Here is a 24,493-nt window from a genome sequence, read left to right as displayed (position 1 = left end):
GTAAAATGCACTGGTCTTAAATGTAGAGTTTGAATTTGACAAATATATACACCCAGGTAACTAACATCCCTGACAAGATACAGAGCATTGCCATCACCCTAGAAAATGCTCTTCTGTCCTTTTCCAGGCTGCCTTCTCCCACAACCATTTTTCTAATTCCTAATCCAATATATTAATTTTATCGTTCTTGAGCTTCTTAATAAGTGAAATCATACAGTAGGTACTCTTTTGTATCTCATTTCTTTGATTCAACAAGTTTTTGAGGCTCATGGATGCCTAACTTTTCAAGAGCATTCATATTCCCATAACTCATCTAAAACATAATGCTAACTTCTGGGCTGGGCACAGTGGCCCACGCCTGTAATCCCAGCACTTTGAGAGGCTGAGGTCAGGAGTTCGAGACCAGCCCAGCCAATATGGTGAACCGCGTCTCTAATAAAAATACAAAAATTAGCTGGGCATGGTGGCGTGCGCCTGTAATCCTAGCTCCTTGGGAGACTGAGGCAAGAGGATTGCTTGAACCTGCGAGGCAGAGGTTGCAGTGAGCTGAGATTGTGCCACTGCACTCCAGCCTGGGCAACAGACTGAGACTCTGTCTCAAAATATAATAGTAATAATAATGCTAACTTCTAATACTTCAGGTTCATCACAGCACAAATGATTTTTTGTAGTCTTGTAGGGCTATGAATTAACTATTATTGCCAGATGTATCATCACTAAAATATTTGCATATAAATTAAGTTGAAAATATAAGTAATTACATATAAGTCATATATCTTTATATTCATTCTAGGCCAGGCATGGTGGCTCACTCCTGTAATCCCAGCAGTTTGGGAGGCCAAGGTGGGTGGATCATTTGAGGTCAGGAGTTCGAGACCAGCCTGACCAACATGATGAAACCGCATCTGTACTAAAATACAAAAATTAGCCGGGCTTTGTGGCCAGTGCCTGTAATCACAGCTACTGGGAGGCTGAGGCAGGAGAATCGCTTGAACCCAGGAGGTGGAAGTTGCAGTGAGCTGAGATGGTGTCATTGCACTTCAGCCTGGGCGATAAAGCAAGATTCCCTCTCAAAAAAATAAAAATAAATAAAAATAAAATATCTTCATTCTGTAAGGCAAAGTTTCTAATAAACAGTGATTTTTTTTTATTAGCATACAATAAGGACAGTTTCATATTTCTTTGCCTTTGTGTAATTTCCAGACACATAGACTAAAATGAAATGTTTAATTTTTCCTTTACATTGTGTGTTTCAACAGACATCAATTAGCTGTCTTCAGTATGCACTTGGGATAAGGGCAATAAGAAACCCTATTGTTTCCAGCCTCCACTAAGATGAACTGGCAGTGTGTCAGGAAAATTCCCAGTATGGAGCAGTTTTATTACAATTCAGTACAGTTGGTTCTTGCATAACCTTTAGAAAATCATACATAAAACATTCTCATCTATATAAATAAAAATCACCCACACACTTTATTAATAGCTTTGTTCACTTTTTTCCTGGGTGTTATGCTGCATGTTCCTACTGAGCCCCTTTTTTTAGTCTTTTTAAAAGATAACTTTAAGCTTTCTTAAAAGCAGAAAGGTTATGGTAATATTAGTAATCAATTAGTGTAAGATAATTCTTGATAAGTCCCATTAGACACATATCTCCCTCCTGATCACATACTCTAACTAGTGTCTAACTGTCCTTTTTACATTTAGTGACAGGGACTGGCTTATTCACTAGATATAGCCAATTTAACTTTAGGAAAGAAAAAAGGGAAAGAAGATTGTACTTTCTTTCATTTGTGATAATGTTGGGGTTTATTTTAAAACAACTTTTATGGTTATACTACTGTTAGTTTGACTGCAATAAATAGATGGGAAAGTGATTACAAGAACATACAAGTAGTCTTGGCCTCCTTTTTCTTTAGCTAGAAACATGTTTTCGTTAACCAGAAGTGTATTTTCAGGTGTCATTTTCCTAAATCCAAACTTTACAAAACTTGCCATATATTCCCCCAAAGTATGTGGTATAAAGTATCAAAATAGGCCGGGCGCGGTGGCTCACGCTTGTAATCCCAGCACTTTGGGAGGCCGAGGCGGGCGGATCACGAGATCAGGAGATCGAGACCACGGTGAAACCCCGTCTCTACTAAAAATACAAAAAATTAGCCGGGCGTGGTGGCGGGCGCCTGTAGTCCCAGCTACTTGGAGGGGCTGAGGCAGGAGAATGGTGTGAACCCGGGAGGCGGAGCTTGCAGCGAGCCGAGATCGCGCCACTGCACTCCAGCCTGGGTGAGAGCGCGAGACTCCGTCTCCAAAAAAAATAAATAAATAAATAAAGTATCAAAATAATTTAATAATAAGCCTCTAGACTTAACTACCAATTTATAGGAAATATAAGAGCTAGAGAAACATGTTAAATGGCATCACTGTCCAGAATGTGGGACATCTACAGGACAAATTACCCAATTTCTTTAACAAATGAATAACAATAGGGAGGGGAAGATAGGTAAATGTTTTAGATTAAAAGAGATCTATAAATCAAATACAGTATGTGGACCTTGTTTGTATCCTAATCTGAACAAACCAACTGTAAAAAGATACTTTTGAGACAGTTTGAGAAATCTGAATGTTGACTATTCGATGACATTTTAAAATTATCAATGTTGGGAGGCATAATAAAGGTATTGAGGTTGAGATTTTATTTAAAATATTCTATGAAAAAAATAAATTTGGAAGTAATAGATAAGACAAGAATGACAAAATATTGTTAATTGTTGAAGCTATGTGATGTAGGTTTGCAATTTTCCATAGTATAAAGTTAAAACACACACACACACACAATGAGAAGAGAAAAAAAAATAGATCATCACTGTAATAGGAAGCAAAACTATATTCACTTTAGGGTAGCAATTTAGTTTCAGCCAACAGTGGCAACCTATAAATTAAGTACATAATGTGTTAAATTTGGGAGAAGGAGAGACAGACCGGTCGGTCAGTCTGTCCTCTTTCCTTCCCCTTCCTCCCTTCCTGCCTTCCTCCCTTCCTTCCTTCCTTCCTTCCTTCCTCCCGTCCATCTTTTTTTCTTTCTTTTCACAGGATCTCACTCTGTTGCTCAGGCTGGAGTGCAGTGGTGAGATCACAGGGTCACTGCACCCTCAACCTCCTGTGTTCAAGTGATCCTCCCACCTCACCCTCTCTAGTAGCTGGGAGTATAGGCATGTGTGCCACCACGGCCAGCTAATTTTTGTGTTTTTTGTAGAGACAGGTCTCATCATGTTGCCCAAGCTGGTCTTGAACTCCTGGACTCAGGCGATCCACCCGCCTCTGCCTCCCAAAGTGCTGAGACTACAGGCATGAGCCAGTGCGCCTGGCCAGGAAAGGCATTTCTAATTCAGCCTTACCTAACCTACAACTCACTGCCCACTTTTCTCCTACTTAATACCATAAAATTGTAGGTGATAATGCATTGTTTGAAAAGAATGATGGGCCAGGTGCGGTGGCTCACGCCTGTAATCCCAGCACTTTGGGAGGCGGAGGCGGGCGGATCACGACGTCAGGAGATGGAGACCATCCTGGCTAAAGAAAAGAATGGTGAACTTCTAATGGAGCAGATGGACCTAGTGTTTGCAGTGAAACACAAGTGTCTTTGACTTCAGCTTTAGTCTCCCTCCTGTGCCATTTGTGGCATTCCCCTGGGACTGCCATACTATAATTGTGGAGTCAGTTGTATGCCATTTCCTCATAGCCAGAACTTTTGAGTTTATATATTATTCTTTGATAAAATACCTATTTTACAACAGGACATTCTTTTTTTACCTTTCATTGTTTTTGTTCTGTAAAAATGAATACTCTTAGTGAGTAGATTAAGCGCTTTACACACACAATTTTGTGTGGCATAATTTACCTTCTAGGAATTTTTTCTTTCCTGAGACTCGATTTCATGGTATTTTTCTAGTAGAGCCTGGGTCTAATCAGAACATGGAACTGTACACAATTGGTATTTTGATACTTATCCATATCATGGCAAAGAAAAGTTTGTAAAATAAATGAATGTTGAAAGCAGTTTCTTCAGTGGACCTGCTTTTCTAAGTGGGAACATTGGTTTTCATGCTGTGAAGGCTTGGCTGAGATGATCTAGAAAGGAGCCCTCATGAATCTGCATTTTAGAACAAATGCCTTCTTTCTGAATTTTCTAGTATTATTCTACCATGGCAAATTTAAGAGTAAGCCAAACAATTTTTAAGATCCAACTCCAGCTATAATTGAAATTATTAAGGCACCATACATGAAAGTAGTTATTTTGCATTTGAACATATTTGTGTAATCTATTTTATCAACATATCTGTAATCATCTATTTTATCAACTAAATTTTGAGTTCTCAAAAGATCTGGAGTTATTTCTGTCAATGTAACTCTACATAGCCTCTGTCATAATAATGTGAGAGTAGAAAGACGCTTGCTAAATATATCTTCATTAAACCTGACTTGTTTCATCTCCTAAACCTAGAACTTTAAACCCAGAACTTTGGTTGATAGGAGAAGGTTTAAGTACAAAAAAAAATGTGAGTAAGACTGGATTGTGAAAAGTATTACTACTAAGAGCATTTTTTTGAATTATGAAAAGTACCATCAGATAGTCATGGAAGTTGGATAGTGGCCGGGTGCAGTGGCTCACAACTGTAATCCCAGTACTTTGGGAGACCTAGGCAGGTGTATTATTTGAGCTGAGGTGTTCAAGACCAGCCTGGGCAACATGACAAAACCCTGTCTCTACAAAAAAAAAAAAAAAAAAAAAAATATATATATATATATATATACATACATAATATATCTTATAAAAAGACAATTTCTTATATAAGAAAGTTGAATAGCTACTGGTAAAAATAATAGTTGTTACTCTTTATTAAGTACTATTTGTCGAGCACTTCACTAAGCACTGTATTTACAGTCATACATTGTGAAAGTGTGCTAAATTTATATACTACACAGAGTTTTCAGTTGGGGTTTTTGAAAAATATAAGTGTTAGAAGAGTAATGATTGTTTAATCGTCTGTATAATCTCTGTAACACTGGGGAAATACATCATTTTCTTGAAGTAGTTGGAAGTACTGTAAAGAAGGCATGCTTTCTGTAACATCTTATTAAAATTACCCATCTTGTGATGAAAACTGATGAAATTAGTATAACCTCTCATCATGATGGCCAAGCTTTGTGACCCTTTATTGGAGTGGTTTTTATTCTAATTATTAACAAGTTTGGTGTCTGAATTCATTCGATATCTAATAAAACTGTTGACAAGGAAATGTAGTTTCGACACTTCAGAAGAGACATTTTCTACTTTATAAAATTAAGTTCCTACATGTGAAATTTGAGAAGCCACCAAAGTAAACATTCTATTATTCATTTAAAGCTCTTAATTGAGCCGGGTGCGGTGGCCCACACCTGTAATCCCAGCACTTTAGGAGGCTGAGGCGGGCAGATCACGAGGTCAGGAGTTTGAGACCACCCTGACCAACATGGTGAAACCTCATTTCTACTACAGATACAAAAATTAGCCAGGTGTGGTGGTGGGTGCCTGCAATCCCAGCTACTCCAGAGGCTGAGGCAGGAGAATTGCTTGAACCCAGATGGCGGAGGTTGCGGTGAGCCAAGATCATGCCACTGCAGTCCAGCCTGGGCAACAGAGCAAGACTCCATCTCACAAAAAAAGCTCTTAATTGTATGAGCACTTCTATGCCATTTAGAGGCAACCAGTATTAATATTTAAAATTCAATTTTATTTAAGATTGTATTATCAATATTAGCAACCAGACCAAATAATTAAAAGGCCATTAAAGTAATACATAGGAATTAAAATTTTTGTATAGAAGAAAATTAAAAGCCCTCTTGGTTTAAAATGAAATAATATAAGACAGGTGTTTTTGTTTGTTTTTAACTAAATAAGCCTTTTTTTCCTAAAACTATGACATCATTAATAACTTCCTCCATACTCCAATAATAGTTTTTTCCCATCATCTCCCTAGTACCTAGGGCAAACTTTCAGTTGTTCTTGGCAATATGAATGTAATGGTAAAGCCCGGAAAGTCCAGTAAAATATATTATCTTATAACTGAGTTTTTCTCACCAAATTTTTAACCACATCTGCTATTGACAGGTAAACAAATTTGAACTGATTGCCTTTTGCTTTCCATGATAACATGCAGGTGAGTGTGCAAATAAGTGGTAAAAGACCAACGAAGCAGTAAAAAGAAATAGACAAAGTATTTAACCAGCAAACTAAAGAACTCATTTCTGAATATTTTTCTATCCCCCTGCCCTCCCTTATGAACTCCTTTTTGGCAGTAACTGTCTCGTTCTTCCTTAAATGACAGACACATAAGCTGGAGTAGTTCATTTAAGCCAGTGTAGGTGATTTAGGCTGGCAACTTTAAATAGCTGCCATGAAATGTTGTCATTAGTTTGCTATCTGCAGGGAAAACAAAATGAAACAGGAATATACAAAAGGAGATAAGAGTCTCTCTTACCTTACATAAACCTTATGTTTGAGGGTAGGGGGCAAACCTTTAAAAAAATTATTAATTAATTTATTTAGAGACAGGGTTTTGCCATGTTGGCCAAGCTGGTCTTGAACTCCTGGGCTCAAGTGATCCTCCCGGCTTGGCCTCCCAAAATGCTGGGATTACAGGCATGAGCCACCACTCCCAGCTGAAAATTTTTTAAATTTATTGTTAGTTCATATTTGGGAACCAAAAAGCTCACTTTTCAGTCTGAGATTTTGCAAAAGTGGAAGTGTAGTGTCTTGTAAAAAAAAATATAAAACATACATACGAATAGCCAGCCTAAAACTGCGTGTTAGCAACCCAAGCTAGTAATTAAAAATTTTGAAATCTGGGAATAAAAGCAAGATTAATTAAAGTACTTGGTGGTTACCCATAGGGGGTGTGTGTGTGTGTGTGTGTGTGTATGTGTGTGTGTGTGAGATTAGCAACCACTTGGCAATGTATTCAGTATTGTTATTTGACAAATAAGGATGAGGAATTCTGAATTGGAAATAAGGATAATAAATTCCTCATGTACCTTTAAAAATACATATTTTAAATGAACTCTTACTGAGAGAATAACTACTAAAAGTTTAATTGTAGTTTTTTATTATAATATTTCGCTTTGATTTTATACTAAAAACTGCCAACCAGATAACATCTAAATGTATCTTTTTAAATATGATAAAGTTACATAAGAAGACTCCCTTGCACGGAAAGAAAAATGCAATTATTTTCTATTCTGAATCTTCAGACTGCTGTTTTAGAAAATCATATCTGATTATTTGCTCAGCAGAAGATTATTGAGTTGATTTAGCTGTGATTTTACTTAACAAAGCTTCAACTGCATTCCTACTGTGGAGTCCGAAAAAGGTAGAGAGATATAAATGATACATTCAAACTGTGATTTTTGTGAAAAGGGCCATCGATGCACCCCTCGGAGCTAATAGCGGAGATGAGAAACAGTGGGTTTGCACTGAAACGAAATGTACTGGGGAGAAACTTGACCGCAAATGATCCATCACAGGTAATGATCTTTTTATCAGTAAGCTGAAAATGTCTATAAATCTAAATGTGATTGCTTGTGAATTGCTACTTAATGTTTTCCAATATGCATATATCCATAGGAAAGTAAGATAGAGCAAAGAAAATGCCCAAAATGTATTTTGATTTTGCTTTATTATTTTAATCTAAATGAGAAATTGTTTATAAACCTGTATTTTAATAAATGAAACTGCTCCTCTGAGTTTATGTGGATAAAATAGCTAACTGAACTGGTGATGAGGTTGTTGGTTTTTCCTTCCTGCTAACTTACCCCGATATGACATTAAATAGAACCAATGGTTAGAAGTATGTAAAAACCCCTAAAAATTGTAGAAAATATTTTAAACTTATTTATTTTATTAAACTATACATAGATCCAGAAAATGATTGAGTTTGAAGGGCTATATTATTATATATTTGATAGTGTGCTGTTGAAATTATAATAAAAGCTAAAATTGTGGATATTTTGACATTCCTATAAAACTCATAATCTTCTTTTTATATTTCATTAAATTAAAAATAAAGTATTTAAACTGGCAAGTGTTAACATTCAAGAGATAGAGAATGGAAGTCATGCTCTAAACATTTTATCTGTGTTTGTCTATCATCCTTTTCCTGAAAAGTTTCCTAATGCTGGCAAAGCAGTCACATTAACCTCTTAGTGCTGTATGATCCACCTTGGCAGGGAGACTACAAAAAATTTTTTTAATTCTCTCCCACTTCCCAATCCAAAATATCATATTCATTTACAGTGTGTCCCTGATACAAAACTTATTCATAAATGTTTTCTTTTTTATCTGCTAACTACCTTGTCCTGAAATCTAGCAATTTAATGATATCTTTGTTGACTCAGGAGTATGTTGCAAGTGAGGGTGAAGAAGATCCAGAAGTTGAATTTTTAAAGTCACTAACAACCAAACAAAAACAGAAACTTCTCAGGTAATTTAAAAGTATATATTTAATAGATTTATTTTTTCCTTAGTATTCATCTCAGTATTGTATTCAACTCTGATCCTAAGAGCTCATGAAGGTACTTAAACCATGCATCACATTTATTGATTATTCTTCACCCACAGCTAATACAATTTTGTCTGTCTTTTCAGTAACATGGAAATGAGTGTAAGATTGTATACTCAGATGATACCACAAAACTATTGCACTTTTCAGAACGTTTAATTTAGAATTAGACTTATTTATAGCTTTTACTTTTCAAAATAGATTTGTATGTATCTTTTCACACAATTTGTTCTTAGGAACCATTTTTGGCCATTTTTTTAACGTTTTGTAAAATTTTATGAGAATGCAGAAAGAATGCTTAAATTTAAGGTAAACGTGAATTTTGTTAAACAGACTACCTCCGAATTAAAAGAATCCAAGAAATGTCTGCTGGGTCCAATAGAGGGAGCTCATGATGCTTTCAGTATGTAGAGTTTTGAGAATGGCTAGACAGAACCTAGAGACTTATTTTCAGAGTAACTCAAACATACCATATAAACAAGTTACTCCTCCAAGAATGTGAAGTACTCTTTAGAAATTCAGAATGTTTTAATAGGATTGTTCTATTTATAAAACTAAACAATTGTTGAAAACAAGTATTAACTATATTATTTTATAAAACCAATATTTCAAAAGTTTAATATGTACTCTTAATTTCAAGAGAATATTCTCTTGAATTTTGATAATGTTGATTAATATTTACATACTATAAAATAGTACATAAAATTAATTTTTCATCTGATTATAGCTATATATTTGCTTTTATAGTAGTTTCAACTGATGTTACACACCTTTCACAGGCTTTCTTTAAGATGACCATTTAGAGTGCTATATAATTTCAACTCAGTACGAATTTAACAAAAAAGTAGTCATTACTATTGAAGTATAGTCAGAAAATTGGCTTGATGCATTTAATTTTTAAATTTAATGTATTCATGCTTTGAATAATTTTAAAGGAAGAAAATGAGTTGTCATTTAGTAAACAATGCGTTCATATATGGATACCAGTTTACCAGTCTTTTTTGTTTTAATTTTTTCTTTTTTTTAAGACAGAGTCTCACTCTTTTGCCCATGCTGGCGTGCAGTGGCATGATTTTGACTCACTGCAACCTCTGCCTCCCGGGTTCAAGCGATTCTTCTGCCTCAGCCTCCTGAGTAGCTGGGATTACAGGCAGGTTGCCACCATGCCCGGCTAATTTTTGTATTTTTACTAGAGATGGGGTTTCACCATGTTGGTCAGGCTGGTCTCGAACTCCTGACCTTGTGATCCGCCCGCCTCAGCCTCCCAAAGTGCTGGGATTACAGGTATGAGCCACCGTGCCCTGCCATGGATATGATTTTTAATAACTTCTAAGAAAATATATTGTTTATTCATAACTTACAGTTGATGAAATAACTGTTTTTCACAGTCTGTTACTGTTTATTTCCCAATTACAGGAAATTAGATCGACTGGAGAAGAAAAAAAAGAAAAAAGACAGAAAAAAGAAAAAGTTTCAGAAAAGCAGAAGTAAACACAAAAAACATAAGTCCTCTTCTTCCTCGTCTTCCTCCTCTTCCTCTACTGAGACTTCAGAAAGCAGTAGTGAGAGTGAGAGTGACAATAAGGAAAAAAAAATACAAAGGAAGAAAAGAAAGAAAAACAAGTGTTCAGGGCATAACAACAGTGATTCTGAAGAGAAGGACAAGTCTAAGAAGAGAAAGCTTCATGAAGAACTTTCTAGCAGTCACCATAACCGGGAAAAAGCCAAGGAAAAGCCCAGGTTCTCACAACACGAGAGTTGTAGGGAGAACAGCAAATGGAGCCATTCTGATTCTGACAGAAAGTCCAGAACCCGTAATCATAGCCTGGAGAAGAGAGGCTCTGAAAGAAAGGAGGGGAGCAGCAGAAGCCACGGCAGGGAGGAAAGCCGGAGAAGCCAGAGCAGAAGTCCTGGTAGTTACAAGCAAAGGGAGATAAGGAAACAGCCACAGCGAAGTCCCGGTGAAGAGCAAAGCAGAAGAAATGACACCAGAAGCCATGGCACAGATTTGTATAGAGGAGAAAAAATGTACAGAAAGCACCCAGGAGATACACATACTAAAGTGACACAAAGAGAATGAAGCAGAAGTAGAGAAGAAAGACTGTATGTGACAATTACCTGGGAATAAAAATATCTCCACTTTTTTACTGAATACCTTTAGCAAGGGCTAAATTATGTACTATTGTCTTTCCAATAAAAAAGCTCAATTTTAATTTTTCATCTCTAGACTGTCAGTTCAAGTACAAAACTACATGAGTACTATAAGAATGAATTTTGCAAATATTTGTAAGTAAGCTATTTTGGGGCTGTAGAAATATTTTCTGTTGGTAACTGTTTCTTGTGCCCCATACCAGATAAAAACCGCATACAACTCTGACATTTTCTTTGTTCTGAAACATCATTAAAAGAATGACAGTACATTGAATGGGTATAATTTAATTTTTTCAATTCAAATTTGTTATTCTAGGATTTGAATTTGCTTGAAGTGAATTATAATTATTCAAATTCATTAGTATAAATTAAGCAAGGATTAATAAATCTTTAAGACTTTTAAGCCCCCTTTAGGTGTTTTGTTCTATAGAATAAGCTGTTTACATTTGGATAATATTAGTTTTCTTTGCAGGTATACAAATTACCTCAAACTTAAAACAGTCCAACTGGGCCAGGCACCGGTGGCTTACGCCTGTAATCACGGCACTTTGGGAGGCCCAGGCGGGTGGATCACCTGAGGTCAGGAGTTCGAGACCAGCCTGGCCAACATGGTGAAACCCCGTGTCTACTAAAAATACAAAAAATTAGCTGGGCATGGTGGCATGCACTGTAGTTCCAGCTATTCGGGAGGCTGTGGCAGGAGAATCGCTTGAACCTGGGAGGTGGAGGTTGCAGTGAGCCAAGATTACGCCACTGAACTCCAGCATGGGCGACAGAGTGAGACTTCGTCTCAAAAAAAAAAAAAAACCCCAGGCACCTGTAGTTCCAGCTACTCAGGAGGCTGAGGTGGGAGAATCGCTTGAACCCAGGAGGCAGAGGTTGCAGTGAGCCAAGATCACGCCACTGTACTCCAACCTGGGTGACAGAGCAAGACTCCATGTCAAAAACAAAACAAAAAACAGTCCAACTGTATTAACAGTTCTGGAAGTCAGAAGTTTGACATGGGTCTTAATGGGCTGAAGTCAAAGGTCTCAATAGAATTGAGTTTCTTCTAGAGGCTCAAGGGGAAAATATGTTTGCTTGCCTGTTCCAGCTTCTAGATGCTGCCTGCATTTCTTGGCTCCTGGCCCCCTCTTCCTCCATTTTCAAAGCTAACAGAGAGGAGTCAAGTCCTTCTCAAATCTAATCATTCTGACACTTTGACATTCTGCATCCCTCTTCCAATTTTAAGAACCTTGTGATTACATCGGGCCCACCTGAAGAATCATGCAATAATCTCCCAATTTTAAGATCAATGTTAATTCTATCTGCAACTTTAATTCCCCTTTTCTTTGTAATGTAACATATTCACAGGTTCCAGGGGTTAGGATATGTACATCTATGAGGGACTATTATTCTGCCTTCCACAAATGGCCCTTCTATTACTGGCATACAACTATTAAAGATTTTACTTCATACCTGGTTGATCCTGCCAGTGGTCCATGGCGGGAGGCAGGGAGTAGATTTTCAAATAAAACAATGCAAACTATTTTGACATTTCACCAGTATAGGTATATAAGGCATATTTAAATTTAGCTGCAAATTTTCCCTTGTGTTTCAAAGGATATGGTAAAGGAAAACTACAGAAAGAACTGGTACAAATCACAAGTAACATGCAGTTCCAAAAAACATAACTTCACATCTTGGACACAAGTTTTTTTATCAGTGTTTTATATTTTTTTAACCATCCGCTATTTAATACAAAACAAATATTGATTAGATGGTTTTGATAGTTGGCAGTCACAATTTCATAAATTTTCATAAATAAGAGTAACATTTGAAAGAAGTAAAACCACTCCATATCATCTGATATATATGTCTTTGCCTTGTCTGTGCACACACAGAAAACAAATGTCCTCTAAGAAAAACTAAGTGAAGAGGTAAACAACCCTTGATTATTTAGATTTTTAAGACGCGGGGGACAGGGAGGAACTTGAATTCCTTCCACAGTATTGTTTAATAACATAGCGTACCTCAAAGATCCCTTCTTCACTTAAAAAAAAAAGCATGCATTTGAAATTGGTAAACACTGCTAATTTACACCTTGAGTTCATCAGTGTTGCAGTGATTATTTTCTGCCTTATGCCTTTTTAGACTTTATAATTTTTATAATGTCAAAACCTATGCAATACTTACTACCTTAAAGGGTTTCTGAAGCAATATAGTGTTCATGAAGAGAAATGCTGAAATGCATCCTGTAATTAAAAATGAATTAAAAACGTTATTTCTTATACTTTTTTCATTTGACTCACAAACCGTGGTCCACTTTTTTAATGCAGATGAGATCTTGCTATGTTGCTCAGGCTGGTCTTGAACTCCTGAGCTCAAGCAATCTGCCTGCCTTAGCCTCCCAAAGTGCTGGGATTATAGGCGTGAACCACCATGCCTGGCCATTGTGGTCCACTTTTAACTTTATAAAGTGGCCATGAGATTTTTTTTAGTCTCTGATTTAATTATCCTTATTAGGATTGAGAAACTATAAAGCACTGCCAAAAGCACCAATATTTTTACCCATCTAATTCTGAGAAAAAATTTCCATGTAGTTATGGAAGATGTTGATTTTGTTGGGCTTTCAGCCTTGGTCACCCAAGGGTGCTCAAAAGCCCTAACGAACTACCATTCTAACTGTAAACTTAAAAACGGAAGAGAGGCATTTTCACACAAAATCATACCATGATAACAAACAGCTTTAAAGAGGCTCAGCTAATGTGTTCCACATACCCTAATGATGGGGAAAATAATTGGAAGTTATTTTTAAAATAAAAATATTGGACATGTAATTCTACTTTTGCTTTTGAAATATAAGGTAGAAACCAAGGAGATGAACCTCATAAGATGAACCTCATAATAAAAGGGATGTCCAGTATGTGTAGAGATTCCTCTAAGTACCTAAAGCCCAAGAAGAATCCTCCACATTTAATAAATTATGACTTAAGAACCCAAACAAAAGTCCTCAACGGGGATATTTTTTTAGAAAACCAGCCTGGTGAAATTTGTCATTCTTACCCTTAATAGAGAAGTTCCTTTAAAGAAATCTTGGCACATTTACACATTTCTTATTTATCCATGAGCCTGGAACTGCACGAGGTATAGGACATATTTTGGAGGCATTTCTCCCTCTGCCTCCGCAGGTACTTTTCCCCTAACCTAACATTTAACATAACACTAGCAAATTAATTCCTGTAGGAGGTGCTGTCGATTTATAAATAACCAGGAAACAGCAAGTTGCTAGGTTAGAACTTGTTTATCTGAACGTCTCTGTGGTAAATTAGTCATAATTTATTTTAATAAAGGCCAAAATGGGCAGAGGTTTCTGCAGCATAGTGGCAGGTCTGCTTACCTTGCATTGTGAAGCGGAGATCTTGTTTTGAACCATAGGGCTGAAATCTTAAGAAAGCTTTTCATCTGAAAGGCTTGGAGAGACCTTTATTGCTGTTCTTCCATGAGACTGCTTGCTGATAGTGAATCAAATCATTCCACGCTGCTGGGAGCAGGCGTTTCCCAGTTTTAATCACTGAACATTTCGTATGCTTTGGCATTGAAGCTCAAAGAGTTCAAAATCCACCTGAGCCATTTCACTCTTCTCCTTACCTAATGACCACTGGGCCAAGACGCTGGTAGAGGTAGCTCCGGAGGGCCGCAGCTCCACACTCCGGACGTAAGACCAGGAAGAAAGTAGCATTTTAAGCTTCAGCAGCTGAAGGATATTTAAAAATCTTATTTAGGTTTTCTGAAAAAGAAAACCTCTGCTATAGTTATCATTTCTTGAAAAGAGATAAAAGCATGCAGTACCTGCAGGCCTTGGGAGCATTCTCTGATCAAAGAGGAGAAAGGCCTTTAAAAAGTTGTGAGGAACAAGTCAGACCGGGGAAACTAAGGTTTGGGAAAGCGGGGGCCGCTGAAAGCTCTCCTACCTGATCGAGGCTCCTAAAACCCGGTTCCTGCTGACGGGAAAGGAAGAGGTAACTCCACAACACCTTCCCCCTTTCTCCTCCCTTCTCGCCATACTTATCACCCCCAGAATGCCCAGAATGTAACAGTAATGACGAAGATGTGCGGGACGAACGCGGAGAGCTGCCTGGAACGAAAAGAAACGCACCCTCCGGCCCGAGCTGCCCCGGAGCCGCCTTTCTCCAGTCCCTTCGGCTTCAAGGGCTTCGCGAGGGGATGGACAGAAGTGGAGGTCCGAGGGCTCCTGGGTTGACAGAGCAGGGCTTCCCAGCAGGACGTCGCCCTAAACCTAAAGGAAGCCGGAATGGGGGTGGAGTAGGGTGACGGGATGAATCCTGGCTGGGGTCGCCCCTTCCCATCCCAAGGTGACGCCGCCCTGCGTGCTCTGGTGGTTTCCTTCTGGATGCGCGGTCTGGCAACCTTGCGAAAACACCCCAAACCGAAATGGAGAGGCCGAGAATGAGGGAGCGCACACTCTTCCTAGCAGATGCGCCTCCGGCGCCAGGAGGCCGCCCGACACCCGACCCACAAGGTGCGGCGAGGAAGGGTCGGCGCCGGCCCTCTGGGCGGCTCCCTCGTCCCGGTTGGCCCAAGCCACCCCCCAGAAGCAATTCTCAGGCCTTTCCGCTGGGGACCCGCCCGCCGAGGGCCCTGCCAGTCCCCGCCTAAGCTTGCCGGGTCTCGGGCGCAGTCCCCCGCGCGGGCCGGACTCGCCTTCAGCAGTTAGGAAAGCGAGCGAATTTTTCTGGTCGCTCGGGCTCCACAGGTGAAGAGGGCGCTTTATGAAGCTCCTGGGACAAACATGAAGATATCAACTTTCGTCAGCAATCTGCAAGCAGAATGCGGACTGGGGGAGACACCCTGTCACTTTGCATTTCCTTTATAAATAAATAAATCACCCAGAAATGGTTACATGCCTGCAAAACAATGCAAAATCCCCAGTGTGAAATTCTACAGGAAGAGAGTATAAGGGTCTTGGAAAATCTGGAACTCTTAGGGGCTGTGGTTTTCCGGGTCCTCGACAGCCGGCCCTGGAGGGACGTGTCCCCACGGACATTCTGAAACCCTTTCCTTAACTGGAGTTGCAAACACACAGTCTATATTTATATCAACAATATATGGGGGAGGCATGTCTGTATGTATTTACCTCATACATATTTCTATACACTCCAGCGTCTAGGAAGGGTGGGGGGTAAATAACACTGAACGGTTAAAATTATGGAGAAGGGATAATAACTGATTACTAATTTGAAAGTAAACAAACAGGTGACTTTTTCAGATCAAATTCCTCCTTGTATCGTTACAATAAATATCTCTGAAGGAAGCTCTCTATTTATGTTGTCATTGATTAATTCTTCACTACCTCATTTGATTTCGATTTAGAACGATTTGATTCTAATTTAATTAGCATGTAATTTGGATGTACATAATTACTGTAATTATGACATTCAGGTAAGGCAGCTTTAGGCTGAAAGGCAATTTCAAATTTTCTAGCAACCTACTTTGTACTGGGAAATGGACAAGGACTTTGCGCCCTGCTATCCAAGTAGTAATTAGCACATCTTTGAAATAGGCAGTGCGGCGGGGTTTGTATTAAAACAGCAAATACAAACCCAGCCGAGTTACCCGCCGCAAAAGTGGCTGCGAGTCCCCGGAAACGCACTGCTTCTCCCGGCGCGAGTTCAGGGAGCCCGGCACCCAGGCGCCTTGGCCGGGCTCTCGCGGCTGCGGGTGACGGCGCCTCCGCCGCCTCGGGCGCAGGATTTGAAGGTGTCGCTTTTTAAATTAAAATACAATAAATACGCGCTGGGGGGTGGGGGCACAAAAATGGAGGAGGAGGAAGTCACTCCACCCAGTCTGAAGACGGGCTGGGGTCGGCGAGATGGTGGACTGAAAGAGGAGGGAAAGGCGCGGCGGGGGGAGGACGATACACTGAGAGGAGAGAAAATTGGCCAACGCCCCCAACTGTTACCCGATTTCAGATTTGGGTTTCAAAGGGAAAAGGAGAGGACAAAAGGGGTCGTTTTTTTCCGGGAGGGTGTGCGCACCATTTGGGGAGGCCTCGAGCGGGGAATTTGGGGGCTTCTCGCCGCCCTCGGAGGCCCTGCGCGCCCGGCCCGGCTCCTGCTTGCCCAGCCGCCCCCCGCGCCCCACTCGGGCTGGGGTGTCCGCCGGAGGACGAAGGCGAGGCAGAAGGCTGCTCCGGCCCGCCTCGGGTTGGGGCTGCGAAAGCGGCGGGTCCCTTGCCTCCCTGATTGTCCACGAGGGGGTAGGGGGGTGGGATGGTTTGGTGGCCTGTTTGAATGGGCTTGGTTCCAGCCGGGCCCCGGGTAGTCCACGCGGGCCTTGCGGGCCGGGAGCCGCGGATGCAGAGTCGGAGGAGTCTGCGTCCACAGCTGGATCCCCACATCCTGGGGTCCACGTCGCCACCGACAACGCTTCAGCGCTCTCAACTCTAAGTTGGAAGACCCTGAAGTTGCCTTGAAAAGGATGTTAAGTGGACAATTCTAAGACCAGGGCCAACCGGTCGTTATTTTGTTTTGTTTAGATTTTCAGTTAGCACGTTCCAGAAACGACCCTTTTGCCCAGAAGCCACTGCCAAGTAGTGCTCCCCGCTCCCAATAGTAGGGCTCGTTCCCCGCTGGAACGCAAACCCTCGCGTTTCTTCGCAGGATCCGCTTGGTTGCTGCTGCTCGCGGCAAAAGCCGGTCTCCACGCACTGACAGCCGCGAGCCGAGCAGGCGGCGGCCTTCCCGCCTCAGAGCTCTAGGTGGCGCCAGCGAGCCGCACTAGCCAAGCTCCTCTTACGGGAATCAAGAGCTACTGTCAAACATAAAAGCAAATCAGAGTTTTCAGTTTTTTTAATGTGTTAAGAATGTTATTCCTTAAGAAAATTTGTAGCTAAATTATTCTCACTTAAAATAAACACTTAGTATACCAATTACACAAATGGGCGGGATTTATGTGAGATTTACTTCATCTGCATTTTTGTGGTGGAAGAGAGCCTTGGTGAATACAGATAATAGATGCAAATAAGATTAGAGTTAAAATAAATAAAGTTTCTATCCGAATAAAAAGAAATTCAATTTTACACGACTTGTAACGATTTGACGGAAGGTCCAGACGCGCCATTCAGGTGCACAATCTAATCTCGTCAAAATAATGTTGTTTCCCTCCTCGAGGAAAGAAAATCTTTCTTTTCTTTTTCTTTTTCCTCATCAGGTAGAATCCAATTCATTCCAAGGGGAGAAAACTGGTGTCAGAAAAGGAAACGCTGGAGGATGGTGCGGATCGTGGCTGGGTGGGCGCAGGGCCGAGGAAAACTTGCTTTTCGTTCCTGTGTTGCGCTGGAAGCTATGGGACAGGAAATGCCAGGGAAACCGGGGGACTGGAAATCGCACTGCCCTCACCCGGGCCCGGGCGCGACTCTGGGCCCCTAGGCCGCGTCTCCCGCCCCCACCGACCTCCAGGCCGCTACCCGCCTCTGAGCTTGGGCCCCTGGCCACCGCCTCCAGTTCCTTTTGGCCCCTGAGTCGGAGAGGCACAGGCCTCCGGGGCCCCGAGGTGGCCCTGGGGAGGCGCGGGCCCACCGCAATTGGGGACCGAACTCGTGTTGTAACTGGGGTGCTCTCGCCTCCCACGCGCGTTGTCTCCAATTTGGTCATCCCCGGCCGGCCGGTTGCCACCCGCTCAGGTCAAAGTTCCCCGCGCCCCCAGGGGCGCCTAGGGCTGGGGGGAGGCCGGGCAGGGGGCCTAGGCCATGTTTTCGCCTGTTGGCTTCGGCCGGGGCCCCGGGGCCCCGCTCCCTCTGGGCTCAGGTTCCGCGGGGCCCCGCTCCCTCTGGGCTCAGGTTCCGCGGACTGCTGTCTCCCGGCTGGACGCTCGGGCCGGGGCCGCCGCCCGCCGCTCCCGGGAGCCTGGGTGATGGACGTCCGCTGACCCGCGGGGCAGACGCAGCGCACACAGGCCTTGATCACTGGCCTGCGGAGGGAGCCGCGCGGCCAGCGGGACCTGCACGGCCGGGCCCTTTGATCTGCCTTTATTATCAACGAGAAACAAAGCTGCCTGGGCCCGACGCCCGGGCGCCCGCGTTCCTGGGGAGACCCACCACACCCTCTACTCCGTGCCGCCAGCCCGCGGCCCCCAAACGCGCCACACACCCTCTGGGCCTCCAGTGCCCGGACCCGAAGCCCCTCCGGAAAACGCGCCCCTGCCAGCCAGCTCTCCAGAAGACCATCCCCCAACCAGAGGCGCTTATGCAGTGGGGGGCTCCCGGTTATGAACAGCTTGATTGGGGAGAGAAAATGGCCGAAGTGAAGAAAAACTCGAGGAAGAAGAGCGGGGCAGCCTGGCCGCGGGGAGCTCAAGGAGAAGGAAGAAGCCATTGAATGTCACGTTGCAAACTCACTGCTGAGGACCTTCGTTCTGTTTTATCGCTACTTTGCGACTTGGTGTTTCAGAACAGTTTCCGAGAAAACATTTTGCTGATTGTTAATAAGAATTTATTTTTTCTTTCCTAAAAATCAAAACCTTCGCTCAAATTCCCAAGGCGGACAGTAATCAAAAATGGAAAAAAAATTATGTTGGTGCTGACTTCGCTTGTATTTCCTCTTGTGTGTGAAGTCTTTTAGAAATATTTTTATTCTGTAAATATGTACTTTATTTTCTAAATTAACTTTTTTTCGAATTGCGAAATTATCTCATTTACCAATTTTCTTTTTGTCTCTCCCTCTTTTCTCCCTCTTTTAAACTGGGGCTGTTAAGTTGGTGGTCAGAAGACAAAGAGAGTGAAAATAATTTTCATTTCAATAATTGCCTTCTGGTCAATTTAACTGTGCCTTATTTTGAAAGAGACTGTCTAAATGAGATTCCTGTCCCAAATGTGTTCCCAGGCCTGATCCCAGCCTTTAATTATTCCTGAGTTTTTTTCTTCAGAATAAGACGCCGCACTGAGTAATCACAAAGAAGTCAGAGAGCATCCTTGAACCTTTTCAGAAGCAGCGCCACTGATATTCAAATAACCTGCGAGGGCCATTTGACGGCGCGGGGACCTAGGCATTTCCAATTCACTATTTGCATAGATCAGCCGTCTTTGAAAAGGAAAGGAGCAGTTGTCTTCCATAACATTAAAAAGCCTAGTTATCAAATCAAGTGCTTAGTTTGGGGGCTTTTTAAAACGTTTACATTTTATCTCAGGTTGCCCTTTACCGTTTGACATGCAAATTTGGTGCAGTTAATTTAGACAATTAAAAAGATCTTCAAGGGAGCTTTGTCACAGAGAATATTTGGAGTTTTCCCCGCGGACCAGCTGAGATAAAGTTGGCCAGAACAAATGATGTCTAGGAGATTAATTAGATATTTGATAAGACATGAATCCCTAATAAGGGAATACAAGGCACAGGGGGCTGCTGTGTGCTCTAAGTCAAAATTAATAACATTTAACAAGATTTTCATTTAGGCATGAAATGTCTTTTCCGGGGTATTGACTCTAGCGATTTATTCCCTTGAGTTGCCATCCAACGTACAGGGCCTTGGGAGCTAAAAGATTTCTTTTTTTAAAAGCGTTTTCCTTTCACAGATTGTTTTTAAATCACTTTTAAAAAACAAACAAACCCACCAGAGTTTTCTCTGACCCCTCCCAGAGGTTTAGGCACCTCCCCAATTAAAGCTGCCAAGGACCTTTGCATTTTTTAGGCGCTCCAGTTTTAAAATGTCACCTTTTGAGAGCCTTCACATTAAGTAATACAACTACACATCCTTATAACCCAATTTAATTTACGCTGTTGATATACAAATAAATAATTTTGACTTCTCAAAAATGTATATGTAGTATGGCTTTTATAACCCACATAAACTTTATATTACCTACAACTAACATTAAGGGAGTTTTTTCCCAACCGAAAAAAAAAATCGACCCACGAAAAGGTTATTGAGGGGGAAACAGGATTTGTAAAAAAAGGAAATGTGTTGTTCAGAGTCCTTTAATAATACCAAAATGAAAATATGATGTCAAGATTTTCTTGATACAGATAAACGCATTTAATTTCTTTAGATGACCTTAACTTACGTGTTTGTGAGTGAAATGGTAACTCAACATTTTAAATATCTTTTACATATATACTGACTTTCACAAAGTGCATCAGAAAATTAAAAAAAACTCCCTGAATTTCAGGGATTCACCCCCCCCAAAAAAACTCTATTCGAATGAACATTTACAAGAAAATAAAACACAATCTTTTGAACCCTATTTATACAGATGTTATGAAATACAGTGAAACTGTCGCTAGACTTCCAGTTTAATTTCTCACCTTAAGCCTTTTGATGCTTCCTTTTTTAGGAAAAAAGTCTCATTGTAAGTAGATATCAGGCAGGACTTGGAGCATTTTATATGTAATATAATCCAAACAAAGGGTGTTTTTATCGGTCCCGTTTGTTTTCAAATGTTCTGACAGTCCTTTGCTGGGTGGTAGCTTGTTTTTGAGAAAAGGAAAGAGACGGGTGTTGGAGGGAGGTGGATAGTGGGCAAAGAGGGAGCCTTTCTATGTATTGCTCTTCGCTCGAGAAGTTTGGGCGAGTGGTATGTGTGTGCGCGCGCGAGTGTGCGTGCTTGTGGTTGTAGGTCTCCGGTGTATGTGTACGTTTGGGAGTACAGTTTTTAAAGTGTTTGTGTCGAAGGATGGTTCGCTTTTGTTTCCGAACCACGCATTCGATTCTTATCCGGGCGCGGAAGGAGGAGGGGAGCTCCTCGCACAGCGGAGAACCGCAGCCCGGGAGTCCTGAGCGGCTCTACCTCGCGCCCAGCCCGGGCCCCGGGGGCGTCACTGAAGCCCCTGCCCTCCCGTCCCCCGCTCGCTCGCCCTTCGAACCTCTCGTTCGTTCTCGGTGTCTCTATTCGCTCGCATGCTCGCGCCTCTCGCCAGGCCTCTAAGAGTCGTTGGGGCCAGACGCTGCTTCCTTGCCTCCCGCGGAGGCCGCCGCCGCCGCCGCCGCCGCCGCTGCTGCTGCCGCCGCCGCTGCCGCCGCCCGGGCGGCACTGACGCCGGAGTCATGCAGGATGAGGTCGGGGGATTCGGAACGGGGCGTCTCCAGGTTGCTGGCGTCCGTGTCACTGTCGCTGCCCTTTTTGCCCCCGCCGCCCCCGTTGTGCGTCTTAATGTGTTTGCTCAGGTGGTCGCTGCGCATGAAGCGCTTGTTGCACACCGGACAGGCGAAGCGCTTCTCGCCCGTGTGAGTCCGCAGGTGCCGCTGCAGCTCGTCCGAGCGCGTGAAGCGCTTGCCGCAGAAGAGCCAGTTGCACACGAAGGGCCGCTCGCCCGTGTGCCAGCGCAGGTGCGCCTTCAGGTGCGACGTCTTCCCGTACACCTTGCCGCAGCCCGGAATGTGGCAGCTGTGCAGGCCCTTGCGCCGCAGGCTCGCCCCGGCCGGGCCCAGCCGCTCCGCCTCCTGGCAGTTGGGGCAGTCGCAGGTGGCGCGGCCCGAGTAGCGGCGGGCAGAGCGTGCCGAGCTCCCCCCGGCGGCGGCGGCCGCGGCTCCCGAGATCATGGCGCTGGCGGCGGCGGCTGCCACGGCGGCGCTGGAGTCCGAATAGGAGGGCAACACTGGCTTGAAGCCGTCCTGGGCCAGCAGGTGCTGGCTGGTGGAGAGCAGGTGCGAGGCGGCGGCGGCGGAGGAGCCGAGGCCCGTGGAGCTGAAGGCCGAGTGCGTGAGCGAGCTGAAGTCGGGGTTGTAGGTGCCCAGCTGCGAGTGCAGCGAGGCCTGGGGGGCGCCCGAGTGCAGAGAGCTCTGGAGCCCCCCAGCGGGGTTCTGCACTTCCAGCCACGAGCCCGGGCTGCTGTGCACGTCCCACCACGACGACGCCGCGCCGTTGGTCACCTCGCCGGCCGCCAGCGTCGAATGGAAGCCCGACTTATACCACGACTCGTACGGGTGCGCCATGCCCACGCGCGGGTACAGGCCGTCGGCCGCCGTCGTGTGCACCTTGGAAATGAAGGCAGACTGGCCACCCGCCTCCTGCGGGGACACCCCGGCCGCTGCCGCCGCGGCAGCCGCCGAGTTGGAGAAGAGGCCGCCGTAGTCGCTGCTGAAGGCGGACGACGTGGGCGACGTGGAGGCCAGGCAGAAGGCGCTGTTGGCGGCGCCCGAGCCGCCCGCCAGGCCGCCCGAGCCACGGCCCCCGGTGGCCACCGCGAAGCCCGAGAGGCTGGAGCCGAGGTTGCAGCTGGACGAGGAGCGCTTCCAGGGGTGAAAGCCGCCTTTGGCGAAGGCGCTCGACTCCGGCAGCGTCGTCAGCGGGCTCGTGTTGCCGATCTTGTTGCAGGTCGCCGCCAGCATGGCCAACGGGGTCGTTCCGAAGCGCGGCTCTTCCTAGAGTGGGTGGGATGGGGGAGGGAGCAAGGAGGAGGAGGGTAAGAGGAAGTGGGGGAAGAAACAAAGTGCACCCGTGAGCAGCCTCGTCCCCTGCGGCTGCTCCCGGGGGTCCTGGCTCCCCGCCTCGCGCCTCCTCCCCACGCGCCCGCGGAGGAGTCGCCGCACCGGGTGCGGAGCAGGGGCGATCACCGGGACGAAGGTCCGGGCGCCGGAAAGTTGCACTTCTCTGAGGCTATAAATCAAAGATGCCTCCGTGTTCCCCGCTGCAACCCTGCCTACAGCCGGACTTGGGTTGTCGCCGTAAACCGGCTCCTCTCCCAGAAGACCCCAAGTCGCCCTTCGGGGTGAAGCGCGAAGGTAAACACAGAGACCAGAGACAACAAACACCGGGTGAGGGCGGAGGCGGCCGAAACAGCAGCCAGGGACGGGCGAAACTTGGAGCACTCCCGGGATGGCTACGACTTGACTTTTCTTTTTTAATAGAAAACGTTTGTTTTTAAAGTTTACACACACACACAAACACAGCGATTATGAAAACAATAATCCGAGGATAAGCGGCCAGGGACGGATTTCAAAGTCACGGGCGAATTGGGGAGCCGCGGAAATGTAAATGTTTATTAGCGTGACTAGATAGACTGCAAAACGATTAAGACTGTTTTCTGGAAACACCACTGTCGCATAATTGCAACAAAATCCCCAAAGCAAGGCGGGGGATGGGGTATAAATCACGAGGGGAAGAAAACAAACCTCTAGCTTTTTTTTGAAACCAAATGAAAAAGGACTTAAGAAGGCCTTTTCTTGCAAAGGCATCTGCTGGGTTCCAAAAACTTGGGAAAAAATCAGTCCCAGAAATGTGGAAAGTGCTAATAGAAGCTGAAGCTGCAGTCTAGCAGCAACAGTTTCTCCGGAGCAGCAGACCCCAGAAGCCATAACGAAAAATTACTCCGGTTAAAACAAGCAAATGCGTTGCCGCGCTTGCGACTTACCCCGAGTATAGACGTGGCCATAGCAGGTCTCTGGCTGCGCAGCGAGGCTGGGAGCGGGGCTGAGCCTGGCGGCTGCTCGGAAAAACTGCTTGGGTCCCGCGCGGCTCCCGCGTCCCCGCGCTCGCTCCGAGCGGACTCCGGGCTCCCGCCGGCTAAACTCAGCCTAAGTGCGAGGAGCACCCGCTTTGAAGTGCCGCTGGCTGCGCCTCTCGCCCAATGAGGGCGCAGGCAGAGCAGACGGGAGCTGCCCCGCAGCCAATCAGACGCGCCGAGGGGCCCAAGCCCGGGCTCCCGGCGCGTGCCAGTCAAGTTGGCTAGCTAGGGCCGCGGGGGTGGTGGGGAGTCGTGGGGGATACTTGCGGGGGGGGGGCGAGGGCGGGCTGGGGACTGAAGAAATTACAGTGCAAT

General features: G+C 44.1%; 2 protein-coding genes across 2 annotated transcripts in view; one reads left to right on the top strand and one right to left on the bottom strand.

The window, feature by feature from the left end:
• The window catches only part of CIR1 (corepressor interacting with RBPJ, CIR1), a 46,170-nt gene extending 35,159 nt beyond the window's left edge, over positions 1–11,011 (top strand). The window contains exons 8-10 of the mRNA XM_055289778.2: positions 7,451–7,557; positions 8,428–8,513; positions 10,008–11,011. Of these exons, the coding sequence (XP_055145753.1) occupies positions 7,451–7,557; positions 8,428–8,513; positions 10,008–10,671 (857 nt within the window). The 3' untranslated portion in view covers positions 10,672–11,011. The remainder of the gene's footprint in view (positions 1–7,450; positions 7,558–8,427; positions 8,514–10,007) is intronic.
• A 9,145-nt stretch (positions 11,012–20,156) lies between these two features.
• Positions 20,157–24,245, bottom strand: SP9 (Sp9 transcription factor). Its single transcript, XM_055289777.2, has 2 exons — positions 24,086–24,245; positions 20,157–23,096 (listed from the first exon to the last, which is right to left on the bottom strand). The coding sequence occupies exons 1-2, from the start codon at positions 24,104–24,106 to the stop codon at positions 21,657–21,659; spliced, it is 1,461 nt and encodes a 486-aa protein (XP_055145752.1). The 5' UTR covers positions 24,107–24,245; the 3' UTR covers positions 20,157–21,656.
• Between the last annotated feature and the right edge of the window lie 248 nt (positions 24,246–24,493).

Source organism: Symphalangus syndactylus, chromosome 8, assembly GCF_028878055.3.
Source record: "Symphalangus syndactylus isolate Jambi chromosome 8, NHGRI_mSymSyn1-v2.1_pri, whole genome shotgun sequence".
Taxonomy (NCBI): Eukaryota; Metazoa; Chordata; class Mammalia; order Primates; family Hylobatidae; genus Symphalangus; species Symphalangus syndactylus.
This window is presented reverse-complemented; position numbering and strand designations above follow the sequence as displayed.